Source organism: Botrytis fragariae (genome assembly GCF_013461495.1).
Source record: "Botrytis fragariae strain BVB16 chromosome Unknown tig00000795, whole genome shotgun sequence".
NCBI lineage: Eukaryota > Fungi > Ascomycota > Leotiomycetes > Helotiales > Sclerotiniaceae > Botrytis > Botrytis fragariae.
The window spans coordinates 1,563,302-1,588,321 of NW_023501011.1; the positions used below are offsets into that span (position 1 = coordinate 1,563,302).

The 25,020-nt window shown below is 41.9% G+C and overlaps 12 protein-coding genes across 12 annotated transcripts; 5 read left to right on the top strand and 7 right to left on the bottom strand.

Moving 5' to 3' along the window:
- Nucleotides 1-58: 58 nt before the first annotated feature.
- Bfra_007405 (putative polyamine transporter protein) lies at nucleotides 59-1,902 on the bottom strand (the record flags this gene model as incomplete). Its single annotated transcript, XM_037337777.1, has 5 exons — nucleotides 59-618; nucleotides 675-852; nucleotides 915-1,457; nucleotides 1,512-1,658; nucleotides 1,738-1,902. 5 exons carry the CDS (start codon nucleotides 1,900-1,902, stop codon nucleotides 59-61), a joined length of 1,593 nt encoding a protein of 530 aa, XP_037187157.1.
- Nucleotides 1,903-3,506: 1,604 nt separating this feature from the next.
- On the top strand, nucleotides 3,507-5,203 carry Bfra_007406 (putative integral membrane protein; the record flags this gene model as incomplete). Its single annotated transcript, XM_037337778.1, has 5 exons — nucleotides 3,507-3,717; nucleotides 3,803-3,870; nucleotides 3,923-4,302; nucleotides 4,377-4,441; nucleotides 4,572-5,203. 5 exons carry the CDS (start codon nucleotides 3,507-3,509, stop codon nucleotides 5,201-5,203), a joined length of 1,356 nt encoding a protein of 451 aa, XP_037187158.1.
- A 679-nt stretch (nucleotides 5,204-5,882) lies between these two features.
- Bfra_007407 (uncharacterized protein) lies at nucleotides 5,883-6,314 on the bottom strand (the record flags this gene model as incomplete). The annotated part of the gene is made up of 1 exon (XM_037337779.1): nucleotides 5,883-6,314. One exon carries the CDS (start codon nucleotides 6,312-6,314, stop codon nucleotides 5,883-5,885), a length of 432 nt encoding a protein of 143 aa, XP_037187159.1.
- A 1,920-nt stretch (nucleotides 6,315-8,234) lies between these two features.
- Nucleotides 8,235-10,179, bottom strand: Bfra_007408 (putative glutamyl-trna amidotransferase subunit protein; the record flags this gene model as incomplete). Its single annotated transcript, XM_037337780.1, has 6 exons — nucleotides 8,235-8,313; nucleotides 8,368-8,870; nucleotides 8,918-9,297; nucleotides 9,347-9,489; nucleotides 9,538-9,839; nucleotides 9,889-10,179. The coding sequence occupies 6 exons, from the start codon at nucleotides 10,177-10,179 to the stop codon at nucleotides 8,235-8,237; spliced, it is 1,698 nt and encodes a 565-aa protein (XP_037187160.1).
- A 549-nt stretch (nucleotides 10,180-10,728) lies between these two features.
- On the bottom strand, nucleotides 10,729-11,262 carry Bfra_007409 (uncharacterized protein; the record flags this gene model as incomplete). Its single annotated transcript, XM_037337781.1, has 1 exon — nucleotides 10,729-11,262. The coding sequence occupies one exon, from the start codon at nucleotides 11,260-11,262 to the stop codon at nucleotides 10,729-10,731; it is 534 nt and encodes a 177-aa protein (XP_037187161.1).
- Nucleotides 11,263-12,105: 843 nt separating this feature from the next.
- Nucleotides 12,106-12,525, bottom strand: Bfra_007410 (uncharacterized protein; the record flags this gene model as incomplete). Its single annotated transcript, XM_037337782.1, has 3 exons — nucleotides 12,106-12,316; nucleotides 12,348-12,439; nucleotides 12,466-12,525. 3 exons carry the CDS (start codon nucleotides 12,523-12,525, stop codon nucleotides 12,106-12,108), a joined length of 363 nt encoding a protein of 120 aa, XP_037187162.1.
- A 1,026-nt stretch (nucleotides 12,526-13,551) lies between these two features.
- On the bottom strand, nucleotides 13,552-13,977 carry Bfra_007411 (uncharacterized protein; the record flags this gene model as incomplete). Its single annotated transcript, XM_037337783.1, has 1 exon — nucleotides 13,552-13,977. One exon carries the CDS (start codon nucleotides 13,975-13,977, stop codon nucleotides 13,552-13,554), a length of 426 nt encoding a protein of 141 aa, XP_037187163.1.
- A 1,618-nt stretch (nucleotides 13,978-15,595) lies between these two features.
- On the top strand, nucleotides 15,596-16,025 carry Bfra_007412 (uncharacterized protein; the record flags this gene model as incomplete). The annotated part of the gene is made up of 2 exons (XM_037337784.1): nucleotides 15,596-15,726; nucleotides 15,776-16,025. 2 exons carry the CDS (start codon nucleotides 15,596-15,598, stop codon nucleotides 16,023-16,025), a joined length of 381 nt encoding a protein of 126 aa, XP_037187164.1.
- A 1,561-nt stretch (nucleotides 16,026-17,586) lies between these two features.
- Nucleotides 17,587-19,807, bottom strand: Bfra_007413 (putative calcium-dependent protein kinase protein; the record flags this gene model as incomplete). The annotated part of the gene is made up of 4 exons (XM_037337785.1): nucleotides 17,587-19,043; nucleotides 19,090-19,146; nucleotides 19,194-19,666; nucleotides 19,761-19,807. 4 exons carry the CDS (start codon nucleotides 19,805-19,807, stop codon nucleotides 17,587-17,589), a joined length of 2,034 nt encoding a protein of 677 aa, XP_037187165.1.
- Nucleotides 19,808-20,583: 776 nt separating this feature from the next.
- Bfra_007414 (uncharacterized protein) lies at nucleotides 20,584-21,031 on the top strand (the record flags this gene model as incomplete). Its single annotated transcript, XM_037337786.1, has 2 exons — nucleotides 20,584-20,597; nucleotides 20,752-21,031. 2 exons carry the CDS (start codon nucleotides 20,584-20,586, stop codon nucleotides 21,029-21,031), a joined length of 294 nt encoding a protein of 97 aa, XP_037187166.1.
- A 488-nt stretch (nucleotides 21,032-21,519) lies between these two features.
- Bfra_007415 (uncharacterized protein) lies at nucleotides 21,520-22,140 on the top strand (the record flags this gene model as incomplete). The annotated part of the gene is made up of 1 exon (XM_037337787.1): nucleotides 21,520-22,140. The coding sequence occupies one exon, from the start codon at nucleotides 21,520-21,522 to the stop codon at nucleotides 22,138-22,140; it is 621 nt and encodes a 206-aa protein (XP_037187167.1).
- A 413-nt stretch (nucleotides 22,141-22,553) lies between these two features.
- On the top strand, nucleotides 22,554-23,646 carry Bfra_007416 (putative NmrA-like protein; the record flags this gene model as incomplete). Its single annotated transcript, XM_037337788.1, has 3 exons — nucleotides 22,554-22,595; nucleotides 22,644-23,516; nucleotides 23,569-23,646. 3 exons carry the CDS (start codon nucleotides 22,554-22,556, stop codon nucleotides 23,644-23,646), a joined length of 993 nt encoding a protein of 330 aa, XP_037187168.1.
- Nucleotides 23,647-25,020: the final 1,374 nt, after the last annotated feature.

A 25,020-nucleotide genomic window follows, 5' to 3' on the forward strand; every position in this document is an offset into this window, starting at 1 on the left:
TACGGGTCATAATCTACACACATTCTACATTGATTCTCCCATCAAACAAAATGACCCCCTAAGCCCCTGTTCTCTTCTCCTCAACAACATGTTCTCCCTCCTCGCTCCTCCCTAACCCACTAAAACTCATCTCCCTAATCCTATGTCCCTTCCACACCAACAACGCAATACACAATAGACCTGCCACCTCCAAAAATGCCATCGTTCCATACGTCCACCCTACATTCACATCCGCCACCCATGGTTTGATATAAAACGCAACGCTAAGACCGAATCCCACCCGGTAAAAATTAACAGCAATAGATGCCTCTGCCGGATTACCGATAAAACATTCATTAATATAATTTACGGTGATGGGTGTAATACACAAGGAGCCGAAAGTGACGAGGACGGTAGCGAGAGCGAGAACAACCCAGTGGAGATGATAGAGGAGACCGGCGCCGAAGAGACCGAGTCCTATGGGATTGAGGATGCCTGGGAACCAGAGAGCGTGGAGACGATATTCGGGGACCCAGATACCGTTGTTGTATTTTTTGGCGATGTAGAAGGGAAGTCGATCGGAGAGGTATTGGCCGTAGAAGAGGGCGAAAAAAATACCGATCCAGTGAGTGAAAGAGACTGATGGATGTGTTAATTATTTCTAGATGGGAATTTGGGAAGGACGAACTGCTTACATTCTGCATTTTGCCAGGTTGTGAAACCGTATCCGCCTGTTGCAACTGGCTTTTGAAGGAATGTGGGAGAAAGCGAATTCATGGCGACGTAGAAGCCGAAGTTGGTTAATGTGAAGATACTGAGGACTAGACAAACTGGGGAGATGGCAATAAGAAATGGTGTCTTTGCGATTTTGAGCTATCTCGGAGTTAGCATCGTCAATAGGTCGATAGATACCAAATGCATGTGTTATGACTTACAGTCTGCGAGAAGGATGTCTTTGGTGTAACTTTGGTACCAGGAAGAAATGTTGCAATTCTGTTTGCAATAAAAGAAGATGGTGGATCGGGGTTCATAGCTCCAGGCGTTCTATCCCAAGAGGTTTCATGGAGAAACAGAAATACCAAAATGACAGCCAAACCAACCAATCCTGCCGTCCATCGATACGCATTCATCCACACCGACTTTGCAGAAATGAGAGCCGATAATGTTGGTCCTGCCACTGTTCCAAAATCGAAACACCAATGAAATACAGTGAAAGCTCTTCCTCGTTGGTGTAGGAAAAATAAATCAACCAAGATTCGTGGACCTAATACTCCAGTAATGGCACCGAAGAATGCACCAAAGAATCGAGAGACGATGAATGCATTGTATTGACTCTCGTGTGTCATAAGTGCTGCCCATACATTGCTTAATATAGCACCAATCAATGACCAAAAGATAGCAGAGCTACGTCCGATGACATGTGACAATGGGAAGAAAAAGAATCCTCCTGCTGCCATACCAGCCGAACCAGCGGAATTCTAGATCATTATTTAGCTTGTGCCTTTTTCGAGGGCAAAGTTGTAATATCATACTTGATAAGCGATCTGGGTTGTAGTCTTGTTGTATAATTCGGCCTGTGGCTCAACTTGAAGCTGACCAGCAAGACATGCTGAAAATCCAGCAAACGTCGCAAAACTAATAACGGCGAGAATCTTCAATTTCTTTTGCATAGTCCAATTCTACGATTGTTATCAGTATTCAATGTTTTCGACTTTTTGGTACTGAAACTTTGAAGTTATTGGTAAGAGAAGTACGTACTAATGGGTCTCTTGGATCATCACTTGGCTGAGGAATAAGCACGACTCCATCTTGATTCTTCTTCATGGCAGGACTGAGTTGACTACCATCATCTTCCTGCTTTGAGTTTATCTCCGCATCGGATGATACAGCGTTGCTTTCTTTGGCTTGTTGAGGAGTATCCATGTCTGCAACAGCCGATAGAGTCAATGGATATCGAGCAAGTATAGAAGACCTGTCTTAGCTGAATGAAATTGGGATCACCGTCGAGGTATCGAAGGGATTTTGAAGAAAATCGAGAAGTGGACCTAATCTACGCTCTCCAATCATCGAAGATGAGGTATTCCAAAACCAGATATTTCCCCGGTGTACTATATCGTGTGGGTGTATTGTTCCATTTGAGTGGAGTTTCAGTTGAAATCATGGAGATGAATGGAGATGGGATTAGATTGGAGATGCATATTGCCGGTGAGCTTCATGCTGGATGTACATGGGAATAAAGTATTGCGGTAAGGGACTAACTATCAATAAGGAAGTGACTTTAACATCAGACATGTCACATTAGCCACCCGGTCAAAGAATCATTTATTTATCTGGAAAAGCTGACGCCGCGCCGGGAGATTACCGTTGCCGAGCCTATAGTCCCTGTAATTTTGTTGAGTTTTGGAGCTTGAAACCCTAAATGCGTTCAATGCCCCAATGAGCTTTTTAAACTTCAGGCTTACATGGACAAGCCACGAAGCTTATTTTGACACAAGAAAACTCAATCCCCGCACATTGGGGTAGTGCGACGCTATTATTTAGTATGGAATATATCATCGAAAATTCTGACACAAAGGCTGACTTCATATCAAATTGATACAAATCACGACATTTTGACGCCGTAACCCGCTACACCTGAAGCCACATAATCACCTGGACCATACATCGCAAAATGTGCTGCTTGCAGTTAATGCGGAAAACCTTCCCTGCAATCACAGAAATACCGAGGGGATTACGACAATTTGACTTCAAGCCACACACCAGAGTCTGATGAACCTGTCACAAGTGATTTTACGCCAAAAGAGTGATGATCTTTTCTCTTCTCCTGGCCTTATCATTCTTACCCCGGTATAATATTCCAGGGGACCCTATCTCATACAAGGAAGAAACATGGTCTCGGGAACCTCGCTACATATTCCCCATATCCATGAATTGCCCATTTCCACCAATGGCTCCGAAGATCGTGGGGCATCAGGATCCAAAGACCGATCTCTACTGAATCTAGAGTGTGCTTTCTGAACTGCTTAATCTATTCTTATGATAGGCACCAATTACTTCGCTCCCGAGATCTAGATGAAGAGCAAATAAACCAAAGGAGCAATAATACTGCTACTTTATACTCAAGCTCTGGGGTGAGAAGGGCTAGAAGACCATTGTCCTCTCTTAAGTCCATTTTCATTATATCGAATCAGGAAGGACATTCATTCCCGTTTGCTCCCATGTATTCACCTCCTGTGTGATGCAGCAGACCAATTCACAGAACTGCACAGGTAGATCATTGAAAAGCATGGTCTACATTCTGATACATAGATGCTTTAAAATATGCAAGAATTTCAACGTCGAATAAACCATCGAATCATGATCTTTACCTGAAGTTCTGCTTCTATTGGCAAAACTACACTGGTTTCTGTCTACGAGACAGTTTTTAAAAATTCATCTAGCTCATATCCTTGTTTCGTGCGCTCCACTGACTGCACTGCGTCAAACGCGCTCTACAATCTTCGGACTACACATCGAACTTTTGCACAATGGGTACGGCGCATCTCGATGACCTTGGGGTGCAAGGCAAGAGATCACTTGTACTGGTTTCAACGATTTTTCTTCTCGTCTTATCCATTACCTCTTTTGTGTTGAGAATATTTGCAAAACTTTATACCGTTGCCAGAATACAATACGAAGATTGGTTTATGGGTGTTGCGTTACTGTTTAGTCTGGGTACTCCTATCTGTGAATTATATGGTATGTAGTGTTCTATCTCATTCAAAGTTGAGGGACACTTGTCTTGTCACTATCACGATATCATCATGTACTGAATGATCAATAGGATTGAGTGTAGGGCTGGGAGAACATCAAGCGAACGTTTCTGTAGACGATCAGAAACGTCTAAGTTTTGTTCGTAGCCCAGTTTTCCTAGAATTTCACTAGCAGCTAACCCTTTTCAAAGTCAATATGGATGATTCAAAGACTTCAACCATTCTGTCTTTTCTGCCTCAAGACTTCTCTGATCCTTCTCTACGTCCGTTTATTTCCTACGACAAAATTCAGAAAATTTGCTTGGGCTATCTGGATCTATACACTATTATGGACGATTGCAGCTTTGGGAGCATCAACTTTTGAATGCACTCCAGTGTCTTATTTTTGGAACAAAGATCAAAAAGGCCATTGCATCCCAAACGCGTTAAGAACGATATCTTTCACGAATGGTCTTTTGAGTTTTCTCGGGGATTGTGTGATTCTCTGTATGCCAATACCTATGATTTGGAAGTTACACATGAATGTGAGAAGAAAGATCGCGCTTATAGGTATCTTTGCAGTTGGCGTTTTGTAAGTTTCTTCATCATATACTGTGATATAAGGGAGTGAGTATCATATGCTGACATTGTTGAACTTTCTTCTAGTGTTATCATAACTAGCATTATTCGTCTAATTGCTCTCTTTGCTATTGATACCGAGGACCTCACTTGTAAGCTTCATTTTCTGTATAAAATCCTCCAAGAACGTGATCCAAGACCATTAGATAATTCGACCACTTCATCCATTGAAGCTATTTTCCACACAAAACCATTTCAAACAAACCACTAACACACACCCAGTCTCCCAAGTGGAAGGAGGAGTCTGGACCTACATGGAAGAAGCAATCGGCATCACCTGCGGCAATCTCGCTCTCCTCCAACCCCTCTTCCGTCGTTTCTTCTCCAACAAAGATTCTCGCCTCCCAGATCGACGTTCCATCCCCCCTTCATACAGCTTCACCGCCACGATCAAATCCGGCTCCAACAACGCCACTTCTGCAAAAACCATCCTTCCATCTTCTCGGCTCGCTTCCAAGACAGGCCGCATATCGGGATTATACACGCGTATGAGCGAAGATCTAGGATCGACAGATCGGTCCCGCAGGAGAAGTATTGTGGGAAGCGATGCGGAAGCGGGGAGTGGGGATATAGAAATGCAGGATCGGGGATCCTCGACGAGGAATTTGGAGGATGATAAGATGAGAGAGGGAATTGTTATACTGGTGCAGACGGATGTGACGGTTGAGAAGGAGAGGAATAGAGATGATGAGGTGTATAGGTTGAAGAGGGATTTTATCGATCCGTTGAGAGAACTGCCCGCGAAGGCTAGTTGTAAGACGGATAATGTGCGGAGTGAAGAGGAAGTTCAGAATTCGCGGGCGGATTTTAGGGTGGTGAGGGAGAGGGTGGATGGTTATAGTCGGGGGAGATAGGGTGTGGAAGTTGGGAAATGTATATTAGGTGTTAGATATGATATAGAAATAGGATACAATGACGGTGAAAATGATATCACTGGGTTAGAAGAGAATGGGATGATTCACATAATGTTGGATACCAAAAAGACTACCCGTCGCGTTAATCATATGCTTGCTCATAGAATTACCCTCAATGTCATGATTCTTGGTCACTTTCAACGGAGCATCGAAACAAGCTCGCACTTCTGAGAAATGAATGGGTGAATGAATGATTTATTTATTTATCTAAAGACAACCCTAAAATGTACCTCCAATAAACGAGTGTCAGGTACTGGTATAGGATGAAATATATTTATGTATATCTAACGAATGTTAGATATATAAATATGGTAAAAGAATGGTAAACCGGGTATAAACGAATGATAGCGCCCCATTGCCTGTGTTTTATCCCATCCCCGATATAGCATGCACTGCCAATCCCGACCCAAACAAGAATGAAAGATTCAGGTCTCTATCCGGAAACTCTAGACTCGTGTTTCTGGAAGAATCTTGTAGAAAAGAAAATCGCGGTTTCAGTATTCAATTTGAGAAAGTTGAATCAGCGCGTCGCGTCATCATCTTCTCATCGTATCATTTCCAATACTCCTTTATACTCCATGTGAAATGTTCATACGACAACAACACATAAATCTCCAACTCATTCATCATCATCCTCCTCATCGCCATCCATCCCTCCAATAAAAACCACCTTTGATCTTGGCTCACCCGGCGCTTTAGGCGCCGATCTCTTCGGGATAAAAAACCCAGGTCTCTCATAAAAGTAATGCGGTTTAGGACTATCTGGCATTCGTCTGTAGATGAGTTCACTCGGATGTCTCGATTCATATCGTGAAGGCGGTTCTAGGAATGGTGATGAGGGCTGAGAAGTTCGGGATTGCGTCGAGGATGTGGAGGATGTAGAGAAAGAACGCATGAGGACCAGTGGTTTGGGTGTAAATTGGAAGTTGTGAGATGAGGGTGATGGCGAGGAGATTGTAGATGAAGTTGAGGAGGAACGAACTGGTGTTCTGTTTTTTGGGGTGAAAGAAGGGTTCGAGGTGAGATCGTAGGAGGAAGTTGAAGGAGACATTTTGGGTGATGTTAATGACGCAGTTGTAATCGAATTGACAATTCGAAATAAATTTTAATGATAGTTTCTCCGAGACGTAGAGCGTGTGATATAAGTAAAGAATGTGTATCAGAATGCACTCTCACAATCCAATGAAGTTCCAACAGCAAAGAAGAACAACAAACACGCACGTCATTCAAGAATGCCAAGTACGTAAAGTGACAAAAAGTAAAACGAATGAGACGGATTAAAGAAAGACAAGAAAGAAAGAGTGGCCGTAAACTTATCGGTACCAAGAGTGAAAGATATGAATGAAAACTGGGAGAGATGTCCAGTACATAAAGACCTGGAATGAGGCTCATCGACCTTCTTACATCAATCTTCCCTGATTCTTCTTCCTCAACTTCCTTCCCCATCACATATTAGAGTGTAGGAAGAGATTACTCCATCATCTAATTCCTACAGACCACATGGTATCCATGCACTCTATCTTTCGTGCGCATATGATGGTGTTGATAAGGAAATCCCGTAGAAAATGCATGAATTTTTGTGGGGAGATGCATTCTTTTCATCCATAGCTTATGCATGGGAACTCTAAAGACCTTTGACGCCGGGAGAAGAATGGCATTGACCAATCAGAATGGTGGGAAGGTTCAGATGGATGTTGTGCCTAGTGCGGGGTGAGATATGGCGCAGTAACCTATGAGTGGTGGGATAGATGTGATGATGTTGGTCAGATGAAGATTGTTTCTTGTAAGTTAATTTACATTGACAGAAGTTGAAGGTGGATGGAAAGTGGGAGGTGTGATTTTAGTCGTGAACTCTCGGCAGTTGTCAAGGTATAATTTCACATTTCATTGAGTTCGAATATGGTAATCCAAGATGAAATAACGTTCCAATCGAGGGTATGCAAGATACACCTCAAGGTTTTCACATCTCATCGCTCCATGTTCTTTCTATCAAGTTCATGATCAATCCGCCTATCGTGACGCGCTTCCAAAGTTTAGTTGGTGGTCCCACCATCAAAGACCAGACCCACATCTGAAAATAGAAACAAAACCAGCACAGGACATCACCAGGCACTTGCTCAGTCCTTTTCACATTGAGCCTCCCAACACTATATTATTTCTGCATATCAAGCGTATCGACAATCCTCAGTTAATCATTACCAAAACTACGGAGTAATACCGGACCGAATGTGATTTTGCAGTTCGGTGGGATATTTTCCGGGCGTTGTAGGCAATCCAGTAAGGTATTGTGAGAATGCCAAGCTGCTAAAATGCTACGCCAGGCTTCCAAATTCTAATGCGGATCATACATAATTTGTAAGAGTTGAGGACTAGGAAGAAGAACGATGGAAGGGGAGAAGATGATGAAGCATTATGGGACGAACTGGATCGCATGACTAGAAGCTAGTACGTGACGTCGTAAATCATGTGTGATGAGATGAACTAGGCCCAGTTTAAGGGCTGGCGTTAGTCAAAAAAACATTACAGAGAATATTTGAGTTGTGAAGAAGTACATGGTAGGTTTGTGGACATCATCTCAAGTTGCTCTTGTAAATCCGTGTTTCTAAGTGTTAAAGATTTTCATCGTCTGGATCCGCAATAGTTTTTCGGCTACCTGTCGCATAGACCCTCAAATTGGCCGCCGGCCCGTTTTGAGGCAGCACGATGAAGAATATACAATTGTATCACGAGTCGCGTCGGGATCGCTTCTTTAAAAACGAATAAGTCCAAGCTGTAGTACAATTGGCCATTGCCGTGGTACCCCCGAATTGAGGGGTCAGTCCAATAGTAATAAGCGAGCCCCTTCATCTTGATTACAATATAGTTCATTTGGTATGCTGACTAGGTTTAAAAGATGAATTTTGTATATCTAAAGTTGATGTAATATGTAGGGGACTTATAATTAGAATAATTTCCATTCGATTAAGATCATTCAAACGTATTCAACAAACGGTAATCCAGATTGCTCTTGAATAATCTCCAAAGCCTGGATGACTTTCTCATCCTCGAACCTATGAATCAAAATATGTTAGCCAGAATTCTTTACAATTGAAATAACAACTAACCGTCTTCCTATTAACTGCAAGCTAATAGGAGCGTCTTTATAACCTTCAGCTCCATATTGTTCCCATAGATCCCAATTGTATTTGTCCTTGTCGTTTCTTGGAGTGTACGTCTCTTCAGTGCTATCCTTTTCCACATCAACCTTGTCAACTGGAAAGACTAAAGCAGGATAATCTAACAAGTTCCACTGCGAAGTGTAGCCCCACCATTTACTGGTGTCTAGTTTTGGTGCACTTCCTGGTCCAACTGGAGATAGTATGACGTCGACCATTCCTTCCAGCTCACCGTTTGCACCTTTCGAAGTCGCTGTTTCGTTCCAAATATTTGCATACTCTGTACGATACATATCCCGTTGAACTTGAGAGTTCCACATCGATGCGATGCTGTGAGGTTGTAAATGCTTGTTTTGAGTAATGATGTGCTCAGTGAGGGGTCGAAGGGGCTCCCCGGATTCCTTTAACGCATCGAGTTCTTGTGATCCACCATCGGAGAAATATAAATTGGCCTGAATCAAATTAGTGATGATTGCATTTTGGAAAACATTACTCTTACAATTATCTCCCAAGCTAGATCATGCTTATATGGCTTCCACTCAACCACTTCTATATTTGTGTTCGTCTTAAGTTTGTCCACAACTTGTTTTAAGGCTCTTGTGACTGGGGGATGTGGCTTCACAACCCCATCATCCCACAAAATTGCAACTTTTATTTTTTTGCCCGGAAAGAAATTCTCTTCTCGCCAAGGAAAGGGCAAAAGAGATGGTTCTTTGTACCATGGTTTTGCATCAATGAGTGCTTTCATGAAGACTTTACAGCCATCTAAGCTTGTTGATAATGGTCCGATCGTGGGAACGATGTGCTCGGCACCAGCCATAGTTGCAGTCCATCCATCTACTGGTAAGCGACGAGCTGTTGGCTTCATGCCATATACACCTACGCGAAGGTAAGCATATTTCATTTCAATTTCCTCGCTCTCATTTACCATTATTTGCTGCCGGTGAACGGATGGAGCCACCAATATCAGTACCGATACCAAGACACGAACCCCTAAATCCAACCAACGCCCCCTCACCACCCGAAGAGCCACCACAAGTCAAAGTGGTATTGAATGGGTTTACAGTCACTCTAAGAAACAAATTAGCAGTGCCAATGTCAGTTGCTTGTCAAATTTACCCATATATGTTATTACTTGTCTCTAAATGCATTAAAGTTTGAGGTTGTGTAGTCCTAGCATACAATATAGCACCTGCATTCAACAGAATTTCTAAAATATGGGAATCAACTGGACTTGTTTTGCCGACCCAAGCAACGAAGCCCGCATTATGGTCCAGGTCTTTGATACCAATATGTTCTTTCACGCTGATCGGTATACCGTGAAGAGGGCCAATAGTCTTTCCATTCGTTTTCAAATATTCGTCGAGGAATTTTGCACGAGAGAGTGCTCGCTCGGGAAGTAATTCGGTGATGCAATTAGTCTGAGTTTTGATTAGTCTGTAGTAAAATTGCCTGCTAAGATGAACATACCACTTTTTGGGCCAACCCAGCTCTTCTTAAGAATGCTTTAGCAACCTCGGTTGAACTCAAGTCTCCTTTTGCAAGTTTAGACACTAGATCTTCGACTGTAGCTTCTGTAATTTTAATCTCCTCGGATGTAAGTACTTTTCTCGCAACTGATAATGTATTCAATGGAATATTCGTGACATCTGGGATAGGTGGCTCGATAGCTGCGATAGTCTCATCTCGATATCTCTGTCTATCTTTGGCAACCTCTTGCCAAGATGCACCGGATGCTGTCGTTATTGTTGCAGGTGCCATACTAGCGATAAATGACAGTTTGAAAAATAACGAAGGAACAGAGTAAATCCAGGCAGGTTTGAACTTTGCAGACTATTTAAACGGAAATTTGTACACAAACCTAGTGTATGTCGTATATACTTGTAATAAGAGTTTACCTTGACATTATCAGTGGAGATGATAAGGAAAGAGAAGCTTCAAATGATGAATGTGTTATCACACATCCTCGGACAACGGCGGGGTAGATACTAGATAGTAAGGAGCTCGTGGGTGGGTAGTTGGAAGTGCCATCCCCAAATTGGAAAGTCCTCGCGATGTGTTGGAGGTGGAAATTGGCAAGACATGCTGAAGATTTGAGATTGTAAATAATTGTATTCTAATCTATTAGAAACAATCTTTCGGGAGCCGCTTCTTTCAAACCGTTATCCTATTTCCAAATCTTGTTCAAACTGTAGATTTCAAACTCCAAACTCCAAGCTCCCATTTCCGTTTCCATAAGCCGGGTATAATTCCACTATTGTCCTCCCTTACTTCTGAACTGTACGATCGTCGGCATTCGATTGGGCCGTCTTAGAATGGGTGGCCCCAATTGAATGCGAAACCAACAGCAATAATTGTCAAAGTAATCAAAATCATGCTAACCAGCCATTTGCAGACATCCTCGGCATGGCTTATATCCGGATCTATCTCCTCGTTCAATATCTCTAATTCTCTTTGTGTTTGTATATATAAAGCCTCGTAAGATGGTGGAGGAGGTTGATTTGGATCTATCGTAATAATGAAGGGGTCATCTCGGTAAGGTTCTTGATGCTGAAGTGGTATGTCGTGTGTATGGTCCGGCGACGATAATTCATATTCGGGAGGCCTCATTTGAGCTAATCGACGTACTCTACTGACCAAATAATCGTGCATTGGCTCGTATCCAGGAGGTTCATTCATATCGATATGGTTTCCTCCCATCCCTTCTATGACCTCCGCACCTTCATTATCTGCTGGATCATCATGGTAAGGTTCGACAGGCACTGCATCTTCTTCGGGTAATGGTGGTAACGACTGTGTGAGTCGTGCTCGAGAAATCGAAGTTGATGGGTGATGGTTGGACATGTCGAATATCGCAATAGCTTGGTATAAGTCGTGCCCGATTCGCAGATCCTCAGATCCTTTCACGACTGTCACCCGAATTCCCTGTCGAATATCCAAACACAGCAGCAGTGGGTTAAAGAAAAGGTAACCACATGAAAAGTTAGATGGGCATAGCAGCCTGTTATGATTTTACTACGCCGCTCTGTTCACGATGATTTTAGTGGCTATGAGTTATCCCCTGCACTGTAAGACCCGCCAAGCTTCCCTATAACCTTGAGACCCCTGATGCTCTAACACAAGGCATATTTGCAACCACAACTCTGAAAATTGGTGTTTCATAATGTTCTACAAACGAACAACATCAATGCCAATGGTGTCGCAAGTGTTGCACCTATTGTGTTCGGATAAATTGGGTTGATTCGAATTTGAGTCAATACTTTTAAGCTCAAAATCCCGTCAAGTTTTCACTTCACAATATCCTCCCATTTAGTTCCAGAAGCATGCATAATTCTCTTTACCATTCATTCGTTCTCAACCCTGGTTTTTAAAATCCTACTGTACCCCCATGACAGCAAGTGTTTCTCCACCCAATTATGAGTTGTAAATGCATGGCATGATGTTTTGAAACTAAACCTACATTTTTCAAAGCCTTGCTTATGACAAAAGGACCTTTGACAATCATCCAGCCAGTAATTGGAAGGTTATTGTTGTTGTTCGCTAGATTATGACCTGTGGTAGTTCCGCCGAGTCACGACAAAACATTGTTTCAAGAACAAAGAAGATTGCCCAATCAATTCTAAAGTTCTTTGTATTTTATTTCATTGATCTAGTTGGTCCTGGATTATTATATAAATATGACAGAGATCAAGAACAATCCCAATCGTCCGAGTATATATGCCTCGATGACTCTCCATCTTTCTTATCATCACCAACCACACTCCTGATTCCATCCTCAATCTTAAGATGCTTCCTGAACACATTGCCATCGTTGCCTTCTGCATGATCGTGCTTGCCGCCATGCTCGCATGGGCTTTCTTCTGGCCTCACAAACACCACAGATACGGGATGGATGACTCTAGAAAAGCAGCAAAGAAACGCTCGCGTACCGCTGGCCGGTCACATCGCGACGTCGAGATGCATCCGAGAAATTGGAATAAGGTTGAGAATCATTCCAAGAATGGAAAGACAAGAAAAATGCCTGTGCATGATGAATCCGAAAAGTACGAGACGTGGGTGTGATTGTGCTACGGCATAATTGGAGAAACTTGAGACGACATCATACATTCTTCAAGCGAACTCTCATTCGAATATGACAAGTCTACATTTGTTTCTATCAAAGACTAAAATAATCAATCGAGACTTTACTACAAAATATAACTTTGCTTATTTCCTCCACCTATTCGTCCTTCATGAATTGTGACCCAAAACCTGACGAGTCCGAACTTTCCCCCTTGAACTATTCACTGAATCACGCACTTGTCGAGGAGTAAGTAGCAAGCGCCATTCCTGTATAATCACATACTAGAATAGATCTTCGGCATTTTCAGAAAAAAACAAGAATTAAACTACTTCCATTAAAAAAATAAGAACCAATGACTTCACCTCATCATCGCTCGATCTAAGAAGCGTCGCCTTGCCAAAAAGAAAAAGCTTGTTTTGGCCATTTTTACATGTGACATTTGTATATGGTATGAATATACGTATATGATGGGCGAATTCAGCTGTATAACAAAACTTAAGTGGGGGTCTCTCCAATGCATTCATTACATGTCTGTCTAAGATTAATTCGTAGGATTCAGGACAGAGTCGTGATATGGTGAAACACTGTCATTTTGATAGCTGTCAAAGGCACCATATGTAAGTAAGAGCAGAACTGAGCATAGATTCGATTTCGACATAAGACATATGATAAGACATTTTCTGTAGATCGAAGTTTACGATCTTGCTGTTCTTCATGTTCTAGAGGCTGCCTAGACCACAAAAGAACAAAAAAGACGTTGTGGTGTATGTATTGTCTTCTTCAAAATCGTTGCTATACACATGGAAATCAAGATCGCGCATAACTCGATGATGATAGTGGGACATGTCTTGTTAAGCACACTCAAACGACTAAAACTACTGACCAATCTTTCTTTTCATTTTTCGAACTGCTACATTACTATGTTGTCATTATCACTCAAATATTATTATTCATTGATTGCATGTATAGATTTGTTTAAATTTGCAAAAGGAGAAGCTTTATTTTTTTTGTCCTCATTTGCGGAATACCACCACCACATTCAAAAACACTCTCTTAAGGAAAAAGCGAGATCAAGGAAGGCTCATGTCATAATCATAGATATCAAACTCATCCTCAGAACTGGAATCATGGATGACTTCAAGAGGGGCAACGACTCGCCCATTGTTAGCCGCACGATTCGCAGTCCGCTCGTGTAACTGATGAAGAAAGCCGTGATACTGAGCAATCTGAAATTCTCTCCCCATCATGATCTCATGACGAGAAACTATCCACTCTCGTCTTGCTTGTGGTAGTTCATCATCCGGAGTATCTCCTGCGCCAGGAACATCTTCGGGAAGCTGTGTAGGAATTAGTCTTCGGAAACCTCCAAAAAGCTCACCCGGGTGAATTGGAACCGTGTTGAAAGCAAGAAATATGGGCAGGAGGACTACGGAGATGAAACATGCATAGATGAGTGCCACTAATAGGCTGATGGCTTGAGTTAGTGGTCCCGGCATGATGTTTTCGAGACTTGATTTGTGGATTTTGGGGTTGTTATGTTAGTGGGTCTGAATGTAATATTTCACTTGGTTCTTTGAGGAATTTGGAAATGTTACAGGCAGAAGTGGCTTGATGGAGGATGATTGACCTACAGCGAAGCTACAGTGTCTTTTATACATATTTTGGAACTGATAATAGATTTGTTCAGGATATGTTCAAGAATACTTCAGAAATACTTTCGAGTTGTTGAAGTATGTAGCTTGGAAAAAACCTGAATTGTATGTTAGAGGGAAACGCTAAAGAAATAAGGACTACCTCGCCTCACTGTAAGTATCGCTCATGCATATTATACGTTTACTGGTTTTCTGTACGTAACCACTCATTGTGTTGTGAGATAATTAGATAAGAGCATGATTTCTTGCTGGACAAGTGTCGCGCTCACATCGCTCACTCACTTGATACCAAATTTATCAATAGCATTATCATGATCTATATATATACTGTATACTGGTTTGAACCAACAATTCTACTAGTAATTACAAATTCACATCACCAGCAACACAATATCAAGATCTGTATACTTGACTAGTCTTTAGCAATTACGTCTCTATTATATGATTATTCAAAACTTCCACTATCTATGCACACCATCAACTCCCTGTGCAATTTTTAAATAGAGGATTAAGATAGTATACATGCTAGAACCGTTTTCACAGCTACTTCTTTAGTTTGTAGATTTCTATTCTTCTCTTTGCACGATCCCTCATATTTACTTCGTCCATTAAATCAATTCTGGTTGTTTTTAAGAATGCATATTAATCCTCTATGTTTTCTCCCGTTCAGGCAAGTTTTAACGTCTTAGCGAACAATATTCTTCAAGTTCTTGGTCTCGAACCTTGCTGAATTGACCAACAACTTCAGAGTCATATTGCTGAGTCTACCCAAAGAACCATATCTATGGAGAGTCGCATGGTATCTTGCGCATGAGTCTGGCAATTAACAAAGCAACTACGATAATCCAGACGTCGAAAATGAGTGATATATATGCAAAGCAGAAACTACTCGCTGACCTCCATTTCCATGAGGGCTTTTTGGCACAATGCTTAGTATGATTCGTCATGATTTCCTCAGGAGTGGTGGAGAGGGGAAAGATGGGAAGATGTTCGATTATTTTTTGTCTTCGTCTATATCGTTTCTGTTTAGGGGTTGTTTCAAAGTTTTTAAATTGATGGATAGAGAAAGTTGCTGGGGCTCGCTTAGTGTTTCTTTGTGACTTTGTTGAGCTTTTGTATGTATTGTATGCAGTGTATTGATCGATTCATTGGATTTAATTCTTAAACACCACGGTATTCATTCTTCAAATGGGTAGATAATCAATATTGAGTCAAGCCTGATATGTATCAACTTTTATTTGGTACGATATCAACGTAATGTCACTGTGATACACCCTAGAAAAAGAATAGGTATCTATTTCCTATCTTCTCTGCTGACTTCCTCACATCAACTCCAGGATACAATATGAATGGCTCTGCAAGATCCTACGGGTCATTTTGACTAAAGCTATGAGCTTGAAAGACGCAGAGCTGCGTCGCTTACAAAAGACGAAGAAAGACAAAGGATATCACCATGATCAAGATGTCCATAATGATTATCGTTGTTCCAAGTCTACGCATCAAAGACTCGAGTCAAATTACTCGCTTGATCAACTTCTACAATTTACACTTGTATTTCCATCATTCATATTCTATTCACAATATCACAACAATGTAAGCTCAATTTTATTCGTAAATTTTTAAATGGTTTAAATTAATCCAGTACGATTACCAACGCCCCAAGACCGAATCAAAGAAGCAGGAAACCCCTACAATCTCTGAAGTCTCAACGCCCTAATCCGTCTCTCCAACCGTCCCGCCAGCATATGAAACACGCCTCTCCAGATTTGCGCATAGAAAACGATGCGAGAAAAAACGAGTATAATTGCATCATAGAGGCTCCAAATGACAAGAAGAACGAGCAAAAAGCCAAAGCCAATCACGAAGCCATCGACGAAACCGCCGATCAATGATGCTATGAGGGCGTGCGGGTCAAAAGGACTGAGGAGAAAGTGATGGACAAAATACAAAATCCCAATGAAGGAGCCGATATTGATGCTGATGATGAATGCTTGTAGGTAGAATTTCATGAGACACCAGCCGTGTTGATGATTGTGATGATCTTGATCTTGATCCATGATCGAACCGAGTTATCTGTGTGTTTCGGAGTTTGTATTTTAAAGTTCTCAGAGTTTTGAGTAGATCTCAGAGAGTGTTCAAGTACTGGAGAAGAAAAGAAAAAGCATGAAGTGTTGAGTAGTCATTGTATATATGTACGCGATAATTGAAATTGTTTTGATACTGTTACAATATTGTCCTCATATTGTTATATCACCAAGGTATTCATATAGCCTATTCGACTTCTGTTCTGATACTAATTCCTCGAGCATTTTAAGAGCAAAGTGACGAACCACGGACATTCTTAGAAAATCAGCAAAGCTAAGCGCCTGAAATCGATCCGCCTTGACTGCTAATCAAGACAATTCTGGGGAACAACCCCCTATACGAGGTTTTATAGCTAAGACGAATCCTTTCTCGAGATGAGAGTCAGATCGTACAATGGGTTGTTGACCTAAAACAAGCATGCGTTCGAATATATCCAAGGGAGCAATGTTACGAGATAGATGATAAAAGATTTGTGGTTACGAACAGCAGAAAAGTACATTTTCGAATCGACCACACAAATCCTCATACATTTCCTCACATTCACCGGGCCAAACTACTAATCCAACTCTATTCCATCTTCACCAGAAAAGACATCATTGCCTTGAAGAACGCAGGATAGCGGTCAATCCAGGTATCAAGAGTTTTCCCCCTCGGCGAACCTCTTGAGTGCCAGGCAACGAATCATTTACGCGGATCGTGCCGAACCCAAAGCTGCCGAGAAGGAGAAAAAAACTCACATTATATCGATCCTATAATCCTACAAGTATAAGTTTTCCAGGCTCTTATAAACTTCAAAAAGACAAGATACAATGCCTGCTAGTATCCCTCATCTAGCACACAAGAAGTTCTCTGAACTAGAAGAGAATCCTGAGAATTAAGATAGGATAGCTGCCAGTATCACAGCAACTCCAAAACAAAGTTCAAATAAGGATACAAGCATAGTAATATGTGATCAGCCCTAGAAAGATGTTTCAGAAGTGTAAGCAAGATCTTACAATTGCGATGACAGCCAACTCCGACCATATAAAAACTCACGAAGAGATGTGAAAGAACAAAGTCAAGGTAATCCCAAACAAGTGAGAATGACCACTTAGTAAAAAAATAATGCGCACTTGCAATGAAGAATAAAACACGATGCACCTCGGTGGGTATTGTGGGGACTTATATTGTTTAGTAGCCAGTGAAAACTGTCATGCTATACTATATCATTATTTTCATTCTCTCATATCTCATACAAATCGATTAATTTATTCGATTCTTGAATGCAAACACCTTGCCTCGCAGGTATATTAAATCCCGCACCACAAAATGCAAAAAGATGCCCTGCTCACCTATAAATGACCCTTTTCATAGAGAGATAATGCCTCTTCAGAAACCAGTCTGATGCCAATGTTCATGCACTCCAAGTCTTCCATTACACATTCCAGGTCCAAACCAATCAAACAATTCTACCACCATGAAATGAAATGCTAAAAGACCGCCAGATATGCCCCAACTTAATTTTGTGCCGAGCCCCAGTTCAACGGCGGCTATTACGACGAGAGGATACCAGATCCATCGTCTGGCGAGAGAAGAAAGACATGGTTTTGTTATCATGAAGACTTTGAAAAGAAAAATTGATACTCTAGCCAATAAAGTAAGAGATTGCTTATTGTGATGAGCCCACGTTTCGCAATAGTGACGGTAAAGAGATATGCGATTCTTGAAAGAGGATATAAGCGTGGTGGGTGGTGGCATTAACAATGGAGTGGTAATGTGAGGTTTTGTAACAGGAACAGCAGTGCGACTTCGACTGATTTCCAATGCGAGCTGGGAGGTTGGTGTGGGCGAGGATGAACGAGATGAGGTCTCGGATGAAGCATCTTCAATATATGCTCTTGAGCGCACTCGCTTCGGTTCTCGTTCGTTAACTGGTGTTGCGGGTGGCATGGGTGAGTCAATTGCTTGAATTCTTCCACGGATTCCCGATGAACTACCATGCCGCACACGGGCTGGATTTTGTAAACCTCTTTCTGTTCTGATTGCTTCTAAGATCTCATTTGCACTAGGTCGATCATTAGGGTTGACAGCAAGTAATCTCTTGAGAAAGTTGTAAAGCTGATTTGGTAATTCTGGTCGCTCTCGTCGTTCGTCTTGAAATCCAGACCATGTACTAATTTCAGCCCTAAGTAGATCCATGTCTTCAAAGTCTTCCTCGAAGCTGTCTGCACTCTTGTAAGGGAGTCGTCGGAAACACATGAAATACAGTATCATTCCCAAGCTGAAAATGTCAGATTTCGTAGTGAAATTTCCATATCGACCAAACTGATCTTGCTTCAAAACTTCAGGAGCACAATATGATATTGTGCCTGTGGATCCTGTCGATTTCCTCACAACATTTTCCGCTTGTACTTCTCCAAAGTCGCTTATGAGGCATCTCATATCACTTCCATCTTGATGTAGCAAGCAGTTGCTTGGCTTCAAGTCTCGATGAATGTAATTCGAAGCGTGTAGATGTGCAAGGCCCGAAGTAATATCCTTGAAGAACGAATAAATTTCCTCAAACTGTAATTTCCGCTGCGATGATCTCAGATCGGGTCGTTCTGCACCCCCTCTTGATCTTCTTCGCATTTGCTCCTTCAATTGTTCATTTGTTGTCTGCATGTTCGGTGTAGGTCCAGCAATATAACGTAGTAGATCTCCGGAGTTGCAATACTGCTGAAGAATGTAGGCGCATGGTACTGAGGGACTGAACCGATTCAATTGAACGTCTTCCAGCCAGACATGTCGATAGGATACGAGGTTTGGGTGAGAAAGCCCCTGTAAGAGTTGAACCTCAATGAGAACTGTAGAAGTTAGTACAGGAATCGCGAGTAAAGAGAATCGTAATACCTTTCTCTAACCATGCATGGTCATCTCCAACTGGCACTCTCTTGCACGCAAATTGACCTACAACCCGTCAGCACATCGTTTCGTATATTCTTGGATCTTCATACCTAGAGACACCCCATCGAGCTCATGGCGGACTAAAAGAACTACTCCCTTTCCTCCACGGCCTAATTCCTTTTCCTCAATGAAGAATCTCTTGAAGTAGTTTGGGCTGAAAGCTTCCTTCTTTATGGTATGTCCTGTTTCTACTGCCGGAGTACTTGCCACAAATTCTACGTGGTCTTCTGTATCATCTACATAGTTCGCAGATGGAGAGGCAGGTTGTACGAGTCTACGAATCGGACTGGAGGGTGGCTGTTCATTCGGACCACTATTTGCAGCATGAAGCATGCGAAAGTATTCTGGAGCTATGAAAGCATTTGCACGAGCGGAAGGAGTAGGCTGCTGTCGTTCGGGAGAGGGTGCGCGCAATGGTCGATGGCATGTCGGACAATCATTCAAGGCGAGACCAGGAGGGGCACTTCGCAGAACTAATTGTTGAGTATTAGGATCTCTTATAACGATCGCATCATCATGGCGACTGTAACATTAAACGTTAGCATGTATGTGCCAGCTATCTTCCAGCTTCTACTTCATCCAAGTGTTCTATGCAGAAAAAATGAGGTATAACCTACAGTACAATCTCTCGACTGTCTCGAGATGAATATGGGACTAAAGACATGGTGGAGAGTTGGAGCTTGTTGAGGTTAAGCAATCGATTGATGTTATAGAACGAGATCTTCTCAATCTTTTATGTCACATTGTTTATTATTTGAGTGATGATTTATAAGATGATTCAAGTGTGTATACAAGAAGTGTACATGCAGCAATTGCAGCAATGTGAAGATGCACAATGTTCAACACAATATCCAATTCCCGATAAACTTTTTATCTTTCATATGTCGCAATGACATGTTCATGTTATCGGGTCGGGGCGATCATTCTAGTGACTGCCATTGTTGTCCAGGCGTTTCCCTCTCCCCACATTCTTGACCTCAGCCTCACTAAAATGTCGATTTTATAGGTCTCCGTCACTAAGGTGATACTACCGACAGGGGCCGATCCCATCTTTCAAGCTTCCGTACCCATTTTTATATTCCATCTTCAATCTTCATCCAATCTTCAATCTTCAATCTTCATTCAACATTTACAACTGCATCCAACCATGGCTTTGATGTTACGAGGCCTTCAGGTTGCAAGACCTTCATCAATTACCATAAGCTACGTGCGTTGTCACTAAGCACTGGGGCATACAATGAGTTTTTGGAGATGCAATCAACTTTCGATGACTTGATGGATGAGTTCGTGACTCTGTTTACGAAGTAAAACCCTCAAAGTCACAGTAACGGCTGGCACAAGGCGGGTACCTACATCTATCCATCCTGCTTAAACCAAACATTCCGTATCATTACATTGTGATTCACATGTGGGCAGATAATGTGGAAGTCGTCTCAAAGAATGAGCTCCATTAGGTATCTAGAACCTCTCAATGCTGAATAGCCTTAAAGCTAACTGATATTGATGTTTGGGGGTTGATGTCATTACAACTCTTCTACTACTTTGAATTGTCCAACAGTGACAACAGGTGTGACATTGTATTGCTTTCGGGGGAGGTCATTAAGAAAGCCATGCCGAAGATAATCGGCGAGGATTGTTTCAATGTCTTACTGTACCGCATGATCACCTCGACAACATCCACCAAGATTCTCCTGTGCCGCATATGAAGTTGGTCATTCTACTTCGACATATGCCGGGCCCAGTGATATGTCTCGCGCACATGGCAACGCGATTATGTACGGGTCTCGCATGCTTTGTACCGAATTCGAAGGTTAACATGCAGCCTACCGCATTAAGCAAACATGGGATATTCCTTCTCGAAGGCGGAAGCTTGCAGAAAAGGATTTGAGGTGCGGCTAATCATCTCGACAATCGTAAGTTTGATCGAAGGAGCAACAAAGAAGATCAATAATTCTCATCTTATGATTATCGAGCGATTCTGCACCAGATCGCTTGTAAATATTGGCTGATTCAAGATGTATTTGGCTACCGACCAATCAATAACCCGTTCAAATTCACGAAGCCCATTTCGAGACGAAGAAGTTCTTTGTTTCCAAATTTGGATCTGGGTCCTTCCTTACATACTTCGGCTTGTACCTCGACTAGTTTGAGGCCACAAACGAGTACATCCAGTGGATAATATACAGAAGGTCTGATTTTGCCAAGGAACAAAATCTTCGATAGAACAAAGGGTGAAGTTCATATTGTTCCATTGCGGCTTCTAGAAACCCATCTTTATTGAGAATAATTATTTTGGTGCTTCTATCTTTTCGATGAAGCGTTATATATGAATTTGAAAGTAAGAGAGGATCGAGTGCATCTTCAATTGCAGGCGGTATGGGTAATGAATGTTTGATAATCGGCGTGATCATCATTGTTGTTATGGTTATTGGAGGTGCAATCGGCTTTTTCGTATGGTACCAACTACGAAGATCAAGACAGTACAATGGAGGCATCCAGATGAACCCTCTACAAGAGCGCCATCCAGATGGTCAACGTGGTCGGGTACATGAAGAAGATCGCCGCACACAAAATCGTAATCAAGGTAGCCTGGGTTTGGCTGACATTATTGGCAACTCACTTGGCCATCCTAGGGATAGAACAGAGAGTAATGATGGTCGAAGCCTAGCAGATATTGTAATTCCACCACCCAAACGGCGTGGAAAGTTATCTGCAGCTCATTTAAAGAAAGCGACGAAACGAGACATCACAGAGGAGCCGCAAGATGGGCCAAGTACAGCTAATGTTGCAAATCGGTCGTCAGATCGCGTGCGCATATTTACTGGACATGATGATCAGTCTACAGTAGGAGTTGAGGCAAAAGGCAAAGGGAAACCAGCCCCCGAAAAGTTTCAAAGAGCAGTCGTCTCTCCTGAGAATACTGATACTCCTCTCATTACGGTCGAATCTTCTCCAAGCTGTTCCCAAGAAGATAGCAGTCTTAAATCAGAGTCTTGACCGATCGAACTAGCAAAGATGGGGGATAGCTAATATGCTGATAAATCATGTCAATTTGTAATCTCGGGAAAATAATGACTGCCAAATTGCCGAACCCTGCATGATCAAATGCTACACAAGTGAATCAAGGGAAACTGCTTGCGGATCGAAATGTAAGATCTTCCCTAAACATATCAGGCTGCGACTTCAATACCGGAAAACATTTGGAGTATGGAAAATGATCAAGTCCGAACCTAGTAGATATCAGTCAGTGCAGAGAGGGATTATAATATGTTGCAAAAAGAAAGAGAGGGCTGTTTGTATAAAGTACATGATATTCCGAGGTGGCAGTTTCGGATTCCTTGTGATACTATTTCTCATTCCAATCATTGCACAATATTTAGGGAAGGGGAGACAAATCGCCTTGCTAAAACATGTCGAAACTTATTGTTATAACCAGTGTCACCGGTACCCAAGTGCTTATCCCCATAACTTCTAGATGTACGAATACTAAACAAATATAGGGATCATCAATTGCCGAGACATTTCTCCGCTTCCCAGAATGGCGAGTTCGAGGCACAACACGCAATCCAGCAAGTGTAACTGCTCAAGTACTAGCAGAAAAAGGAGTCGATATCGTTCAAGCGGACTTTGATGACAAGACATCACTCTCTTCAGCTTTCCAAGGAGCTAATGTAATTTACTCCAATACCGATTTCTTCGTGCATCTCTTCACAGGAATATCCGAAGGTGCCCCTCCTGGCCGCACAATCCTCGAACACGCCTATGATCGTGAAGTCGCCCAAGGCATCAACATCGCAGAAGCAGCCGCATCACCGAGCGTTCTCGAAACATTGGAATATTTCATATACTCCTCTCTGAGCGATGCAACGAAATGGAGCAAAGGTAAATATACCATGGTCTATCATTTTGATTCGAAAGCAGAAACAATACGGCAGATTGAGTCTCGATTTCCGGAGTTGGCAGCGAGAATGAGTACCCTTCAAATGGGATATTATGTCACGAATTGGAAAGCTTTTCCACCCATGGCTCCGCAGAAACAGACTGATGGGAGTTTTTTATTCGAGAGACCTTTGAGTCCGGATAGTATAGTTGAGTTTGTCGTTACACAGAAGGATACAGGAGGGTTTGTTAAAGCGTTGATTGAGATGCCGCCGGGAAAGAATCTCATAGGTGTTTCAGAGAGAATGACTTGGAAAGAATGGACGAAGATTTGGGGAGATGTTTTGGGAGTTAAGGCTGCGTTTAAACAGGTTTTTGAAGAGACGTTTTGGAAAGGGGTACCAGAAGCTATGAGAGAGTTGCAGCTTGCTTGGGAGTATGTGGATGAGTTTGGTCATGCGGGTGGGGATCCGGATGTTTTGAGACCGGAAGAGGTGAGTTCGACCCTTTCTTTATGATGTTTTTAGTGCTAATTGTGATTTCTAGCTTCCGTCCAAGATTGCGCTGACGTCGATGGAAGAGTATATAAAGAGCGAAGATTGGTCAGCTGTCCTGAATTCTTGATGAAGAAACTCAATTTTGTAGGAGCAACTAAATCTCCATATTTTGTTGACGGAGAGTACTTAAGACGAACAAAATGTTCCGGAATAACAATTTTATAATATGAACGACGATGATTCATCTTCTTTCCCGCTTTCAAAGCTCTTATTTCGTTCGCCTCCTTGTCTTTCAACACGCATCCACATTCCTGGGGATGGAAACAATGATGGCTTGGGCTGGGACGGTGGTCCTGCTTCAGTATTTAGTACTTTCCTTGATGTATTGTTTACATAGCTAAGATAATGAATTGGTATTAGTGATTATGTAGTCGAAGTGTGATGATCCTAAAGCTTGTTGTAATCTCTGGGGTTCTAAGTGGTTTTATTATGTATTCTTGATGAGTAGGAGTTACGGCTTCGAGCAGTACTCGCAAGAAATGGGACGAGTGAAATAGTTGATTTGGATAAATCATAGATTGGTTTGGACTAGACGTTATGAAGTAGTAACTCGTAAATTGGTTTACTAATTAGGCGGAGTTTTAGACTGAGAGTTTGGTGGGTTGGATGTGTATTTAAAAGTCTTAATAATAGTAGTAAACCTTTTATCGATTCAGTCTATTTACAGCTAATGCTACACTGGTAATGCGATGCACCTATATATATCTCGCCGAATAGAGTAAATGAGAAAGATAACCCTCCATTTTCCCCTGAACACCTTCCGAGTCTGTCATGATAAGGTCCGTCCAACACTTATAGCCCATGATACCTATACTTTCGAAATTGATTAGTATTACATTGCTTCAATTCCATTCTACAAGTTAATATGTGTGACCCGCCGAAAGGGCATTGTAGTTGCTAAATTTCAGCCTCGATCTCAAATCTGTTTCGATTTTGTGAGCTTATTTCAGTTTTAAGTTTAATCATGATTTATCATAAGTACCAATAGGTAATTTTAACTCACTCAATGAATAGGATCATGAGTAACCCAATAGCCTCTTTCGAACTGATAGTATGGATTGACTTTAGCTAATGAAATACAAAGCCCACACATTGCAAGTACGGATATCGAGTTCGATAATCTCGAAAATGTAAGTTATAGCTTTATTAGTATCTGTTGGTATCACCTCGGTCATAATCATGTCGTCTTCGTCCTGAAGGAACTGTAATGACCTTGTGTGATCGTCTATCCCAAGTTTAGAACTTCAAGCTACAGAAGCTATATGCAATAAATATGAATCACACACTAATGCTCAAACGTGTATGGATATTCAATCGTATTGTAACCGTATCAGGGATAGATACCAAATTAGATAAATGGTTCTTCCGAGAGAGGATGATTTGATGCTGGGAATAATGAAGCTGGCTGGATGGGTATCGAAGTCACCATTCTATTGCACCG